We start from the raw sequence: 7,470 nt of genomic DNA on the forward strand, positions 1-7,470 counted from the left end.
CGACCACATTTTTATTTGGTAAAATGTAATATTCTGACTGTTTGAGTTTTATTAAAATTAACCATTGGTCATCCAGTATCATGCATATAGATCATGATAACCACAGATAAAACCAGGCATAGCCTATAGCACCTCACATCATGGCAAAATGTAACTTTATGGTTTCTATGGTATTTGTATGAAAAACAGTAGCGTAAATACATTATTAAATACTGTAATTATATTCCATTAGTCATTTAATACATTGTCTACATTAATAATATAGGCTAATACAATTCAATATGTATATCCCACACTTCATGGTGCAGTTAATATTACTAGGCTAACGTTACAGTAAATCCATGGTAAATGGATTTAGTATCAATTCAGATTCTGACTATCGTTGCGCACAGTGTTTCTCCTGTTCTCCTGTCAGCGCTGTTTCATCTGCCTTTAAACTGGTTTAAACTGGACATTTGTGTTCTTTGCTAATTTGAGCCGAGCGGATAAATGGTCCGTGTGGCGCGCGGTTCAAATGAGTTTAGTTCCACTTTTGGCGCATAAACATTATCGAACATTTATTGAACTCTTGATATCGTTTTATCGAGAAAAATGATATCGCGATAATCATCTGTTACACCCCCGTCTAGAGGAAGAGGCGCAACATGAAAGAGTCAGAGAATTACAAGATTTGGAACAAAAAAAAGTTATTCATTTTCTTAATATGGGACTTGTGGTTCAGGAGCTGACCCAGCCAAAATAACAAACAAAACAACCTTGTCTTTAACCTCCTTACTAAACCCTAACCCAAAAGAAAAGAAAACGAATATACAATCTGTAAAGCTAACTCCCTAACAGAGTTCAAACAGTTTACAATAAAAAAAAGAATGGCGTCAAGCTCCCTACTTTCCCAAAAATCAATGTGTACAATATATTTACAATCAGGCAAACAAAACCGAAAAGGGCAGTCCAAATCGGTGTCGGTAAGCAGGCAAAGGGTCAAATATACCAATGGGGATATTTAGATAAAAGACAGTTCACAATTCAAACAAACAAACAGTACTCACAGTCTCAAATACTCTTAACACTCAAATACTCTTAACACTCAAATACTCTTAACACTCAAATACTCTTAACACTCAAATACTCTTAACACTCAAATACTCTTAACACTCAAATACTCTTAACACTCAAATACTCTTAACACTCAAATACTCACAAAAACCCAATCTGCCTCTCTAGGAAATGATGATGTGTCTTTTAAAACACTCTGCACCAATCAGGATAGAGGATCAATCACCATGCAGAAACCAATCAGATGGTGTTCCAATCATCCTGTAGGAACCAATCAGATGATGTTCCTAGACAAGCAAACAGAGAAATAACAAAATGCAACCCATAGGGTCGTAACATTATCGTTATCGTTTTATCGCCTAGCCCTAATATAAAGTAAACAAACTAAATTTTAAAATGAACATTTATATAGATGGCCCAACCATTTTACTAGCATTGCCATATACATATCCTTTCTCTTTAAAGGGTAACTAAACCCCGTGGTCAGAGCCTGACTCCACCCACTGGCAATATTTGAAAAATGCTGGAAAAGTGGGCAGAGCCTAAATAACTATAAATGCTATGCTAAATAGATGCTAAAATACTCTATCCTGATCATTTTCAATACTCGCAATTCCAACTCCTGACTCGCTACAGTGGTTTTGACGAAACAAGATGGTTTTATACTGCCAAGGGTGTGGTGAGCTGGAGCCTGCTAACGTCACGAACCACCCCAAACATCCAATAGGAAAATTCAACTGCAGTAGCCACCGTTCAACCTGAAGAGGGCAGCACTCAGACGTTTTTACACCATATATTGTAGAATTAAAACACTTTATACCCAAATGTCAAAAAAGTTACTCAAATCAATGAACAGCACTAATAAAGCCCCATTCTTACAGATCATTAACTAAAAAAAAGTTGGTTTAGGGTTTAGTTACCCTTTAATGGTTTAAATTAGCTGAATTTACATTTTTCTAGGAATTATTTGACATTTACACCCACGATGGCCTGAATGACAACCATCATAGAATCAAGTTTAGGACCTAAATAAAGTGCTCCCATAAAGTATTTAGATAAAACACTGCCTTTTAAAAGCTTCGGGTTCAGCAAGAGATTTTGTTTTAATCATTTTTAAAGAAATTAATACCTTTAAGAAAGCATTAAATTGATCAAAAGTGACAAAGAGATTTATAATGTTTAAAAGATTTCCATTTCAAATAAATGCTGTTCTTTGTAACTTTATATTCATCAATGAATTAATTCAGTTTCCCGAAACATATCAAGCAGCACAACTGTTTTTAACACTGATAATAATAATAATCAGAAATGTTTCTTGAGCAGCAAGTCATCATATTAGAATGATTTCTGAAGGATCATGTGACTCTGAAGACTGGAGTAGGCCTAATGATGCTGAAAATTCAGCTTTGATCACAGGAATAAATTAAATTGAAAATATATTGCAATAGTATTTCATATTGCTGTTTTTACAGTGTTTTTGATCAAATAAATGCAGGTTTGGTGAGCAGAAGAGGCTTCTTTCAAATAAAATAAAAAAACCTATAATCTTACCAATCCCCCAAAAAAAATTATGTTTGAAATAAAGCAATAGATATAGTTTTGGCACGTCACTTGAACCTTCTTTGGAGCTGCTGTAGTTCATATATCTGGAGTTATCCATAACCAAAATATCAGATATCCAGTGATGTGTGTAATGACTGTATCATATACAATAGATCACATAGGGGTGGTGATGGCGCAGTGGATAAGACACATGCCTTTGGTGTGAGAGACCTGGGTTCGAATCCACTGTGAGACACCGATCTGTCCCTGAGCAAGAGACTTAACCCCTAGTTGCTCCAGAGGCGTGCGACCTCTGACATATAGCAATTGTAAGTCGCTTTGGATAAAAGCGTCAGCTAAATGAATAAATGTAAATGTAAATATGAATTCTCAGCAGCAGATTGTCGATACTCACCCGTCGTGTGTTTCAGATGGTGTGGTGACGTACGAGCAGCTGAAGCTCATGATGTCCACTCGAAGCGTCCAGCTCGTCGATGTTCGTGAACCGGATGAGCTGGAAGCAGGATTTATTCCAGGAGCAACCAACATTCCTTGTAAGTCACACAGTTCAGCTCTACACACACACACACACACTAAGAGTGACAGTACTTTTGTTGATGTAGTGGGAGAGGTGGAGCAGGCCCTCAGACTGAGCCCGGATCAGTTTAGAGAGCGATACGGCGTCACAAAGCCTCACAGTAGGGATGGGCGGATCGATCCTTAAGTATCGATATTTTCGATACTGCTTTTGTATCAAAAGGATCGATCCTCAAAAACAAGTATCGATACTATCTGTTTGTTTATTTTTTTATTACGTTTATTTTTTTTAATTTTTAAAATTAGTAGTACACCCTATTGTATATAAATACACTTAAAGCATAACGTCAATGGGAACTATATCTTCTTCCGCTGTATCACCGCGTTCGCTCACGTTACGTCTCCTTCCGCTGTATCACCGCGCGCGCACACTCTCACTCTCACTACCAGTCCAGCAGGAGCACATCAGCACACTCAGTCAGCGCAGAGTCCCGCAGACAGGTTTAAAAAGGTGTTCGAGTGCATGACTGCGATGAGTGAAAGAAAAAGAAGCGTAATTTGGAGTTATTTCACTGAAGCCTCGTGTGACATTTGTAAAAAAAACATACGCCACTGTGGCAATACCACAAATTTGACAAAACATCTTAAAGCAAAACACCCTACAGAGCACGACGAAGTGCAGCTGAAGCGAGCAGAGGAGGTAACACAGACACGACCCCCATCTTCTGGCTCGAGGCAGAGTGCATTAGCAGAATGGTTTCAGAGAGGTCAACGTTATCCAGGTATCAAGTGGTGGTTAGATTATTTGAATACAAAAAGTCAAGTTATTTATAGCTATAGGCTACTTTGTACAATATATACTGTTTCAGATATGAAGATATTAATTACAGTATTTTATGTGGAGCAGAATATTAAACTGGATATTTTGCTTTAAACATTTTTCATTAGCTATATCTATTTCTGTTATCTGATAGGCTATCTGGTGGATATTCTTAATTAAATCATTTATATATTTATCATTTAAAAAATGTTTATTAAACAAATGACAGTTTAAATGTCCAGTAATACGGGAGAGATTTACTATCATTATAAATTCTTAATGCCTGTAACACAGCTTTAAGAACATAATTTCTGTATTATATTTTATAGATGACTCGCAGAGAGCATCAGAAATTACAAGAGGGATAGGAGAGATGATTGCAAGGGACCTCCAGCCAATCTCACTTGTAGAAGACAGGGGATTTATTGCTCTTGTCAAGATTCTTGATCCACGTTACCAAATCCCTTCCCGGAAAAAGCTGATGGAGTGTACAATTAACAATATGTATGGTGAATGTAAAGCCAACGTAATGACAACATTACAACATGCAAACCATGTCATTCTCACAACAGATATGTGGACCTCAAGGTCCACAGAGGCATATTTAACTGTGACCTGTCATTTTATTGACAACTGGCAAATGGAGAATTTTGTGCTAGAAACCTGCCATTTCAGTGTACAGCACACAGCTGACAATATTAGTGCAGAGCTGAAAAGAATAGCTGAAGAATGGGGCATAACTCAAAAGGTGCTTGCAGTTGTCACAGACAACGGTGCAAATATGGTTGCTGCAGTGCATAAGGCTGGGTGGATGCATTATCCATGTTTTGCCCACACATTAAACTTGGTGGTCAAAGATGCAATAAAGGCATCTCCGGAGACCGTTCATCTGCTGGAAAAATGCAGAAGCATTGTATCCTTTTTCCACCACAGCACAAAAGCCACAGAGAAGCTTAAACAGATACAAAATCAACTGAAAGTGGCAGAACATAAACTGATAATTTCAGTTGAAACCAGGTGGAATTCAGCTTTCTACATGTTGGAGAGGCTACATGAACAAATAGATCCAGTTACCACAGCCCTCTGTTTACTTGGAAAGAGTGACCTGTGCTTTACAACTGAAGAGCGGTCTGTTATCCACCTAACCATTGAGGCCCTGAAACCTTTTGAGGAGGCAACACGTGAAGTATCAGCAGAAAAATACACTTCTGTCTCAAAGGTCATTCCCCTAGTATCACTGCTGCTTAGAGCATCTGCTGCCACTGAGCGTCAAGGAAGCTCTTTTGCCACAGAACTGGCACAGCAATGTCAGCGGAGATTCCGTGGAATTGAAACCATACACAGTCTTGGTGCCAGCACCTTTCTTGACATAAGGTTTAAGCACCTGGCATTTCGTGACAAGGATCATGTAGAAGCTGTAAAAAAGCGACTCCTATCTGAAATGCGGGATGTCCACTTGGCGGCTGCACCACAAGCTACCTCAACATCTACCCTAAGGTCTGTGTCAGTACCTAGAGCAAACTCTGCATCATCAGAGACTCCTCCAATGACCCCATGTACTGCATCATCTACAGCTAAAGGAGGCATATGGGGGGATTTTGACTCACAGGTTCTATCAGCACAACAACAACAATCAGGAAGCAGCGATTCCATAATTGAAATGCGTCGCTATGCAGAGGAAAAAGTACTTCCCCGTAACCAAGACCCATTAGTTTGGTGGAGAAATCACGAACAAACCTTCCCAGCTCTCAGCAAACTAGCAAAAAAATATCTTGGGGTCACTGCATCATCTGTCCCTTCTGAGAGAATTTTTTCCAAAGCAGGGGAGTTGATCAGTCAAAGAAGAAACAGACTAAAGGGGAAAAATGTCAACATTCTCTTGTTCCTTAACAAAAACCTTTAAATCAGTTCTAAATCATTTAATGGTTTACATATGCTGGCTGTGTATATCAGTACATGCACATATGAAGATTCCAACTTAAAATTCTGCCTGAAGTTCAGGTTCAAGTTTGACATTTAAATAATTTGAAGTGTTCTCAGCCTAACAGTCATCCCTGGTTTGATTTTCAGTGCATTCCAGTCTTTTATCAGGGGTTTATTTTATTTTATTTTTAAGCCGTAGAGTTTATCAGTCATAGAAAAAACAGGCTCAAGAGGAAAATGTTAATGTCAACTTGTTTCATCTCAAAAACCTATAAAGGGAAGAAATGTGGTAAAAGTGTTCAGTGTTTGTTAATAAACATAAGCAAAACGTTTTCATGTCCATTTTATTTATTATTAATAATGTTGCTATCAAAATACTCTATAAAATCACTTACATAAAAATATTTCATAGAAGTATCGGTATCGGTATCGGTATCGGCGATACTTGTCTTGAAAGTACTTGGTATCGGATCGAAAAGAAAATAACTGGTATCGCCCATCCCTAGACTCCACAGTTTGAAAAATTAACTGTCACTTGTAGGTTCATCTTCGCCAATCCACCAATAGGAATTCAAGGATGATGCAACGCATATACGCCACCAGAGGGCATTTTTACGATTAATATTTTTAATGTTCCCTTCGATAGATTAAAACCATCACTATATGATACACATAATAAACTAACAAAGTGTTTTCTTTATTTTTTAAAGTGTTTCCTATAATGTTTTATTACAAAATGATTGGTCAAAAAGGCAAACTATAATGTATTAGGAAATATAAGTTTCATGCTAATGTACAAACGTGCATAAAGAAATCTCAAATCATACATTGACTAGATATTAACATTTTGTTAACTCTGGTTTTTGACTACAGTCATTATCATGGGTCTTCTTGACTCAAAAAGCTTTGTGAATGTGTTGTGTATAATTATTGTGAAACGTGAATCTTTAGTTTACACTTCAGTCATAAAACATGAATTATAGAACCATTTTAATAAAAAAGGTTCTTTGCTCTCCAAGGGTTCTACATAGAACCATTTTGTCGGTAAAGGGTTCTATTGGCCAAGTACGGAACCCCAGGGTTCTATATAGAACCCCGAGGAACCCTTTTTTTTAAGAGTGAAGTTATAAGTGAAACACAATCTGGTTTTATTAAAGGCACAATATGTAATTTTTTTTGCTTTAAAAATATAAGAAATCACTATATCTATGTTATATATATTTTTTAAAGTTGTGTATTTACATTATCCCGACAGTTCCAATCAACTTCTAAATTCAGAGAAATTAATATTTTAATTCGAAGACACGGACCGTGTCTTTATTTCCGTTATGTCGCCCGTCTATCACGTCATATCCGCGTTTGCGTCTTCCTTCCTGCGGAACTCGGCGGAACCGCCAAACTCAAAGAGGAACACTGACGGTATAAGGGGAACACCCTTATAAAAAAGTCTGTATGGGTGTGGATCGGGCGGTTTCCGGAAGACGGCGGTGGCGGTTTGTTTGTATCTCCAAGAGATATTTTCTTTGCTTTTTTCTTTTGTTGTTTGTTTTGGTTTGTTTTGTTTATTTTTATTTGGCGGTTTGGCATAATCTGAT

General features: G+C 37.4%; 1 protein-coding gene across 1 annotated transcript; it reads left to right on the top strand.

Moving 5' to 3' along the window:
* The first annotated feature begins 4,325 nt into the window (after positions 1–4,325).
* On the top strand, positions 4,326–5,855 carry LOC143753097 (E3 SUMO-protein ligase ZBED1-like). Its single transcript, XM_077245630.1, has one exon. It carries the CDS (start codon positions 4,326–4,328, stop codon positions 5,853–5,855), a length of 1,530 nt encoding a protein of 509 aa, XP_077101745.1.
* Positions 5,856–7,470: the final 1,615 nt, after the last annotated feature.

The sequence above is a fragment of the Siphateles boraxobius genome, unplaced genomic scaffold (genome assembly GCF_051911475.1).
Source record: "Siphateles boraxobius isolate OS27281-9 unplaced genomic scaffold, OSU_SipBor_1 272, whole genome shotgun sequence".
Lineage (NCBI taxonomy): Eukaryota > Metazoa > Chordata > Actinopteri > Cypriniformes > Leuciscidae > Siphateles > Siphateles boraxobius.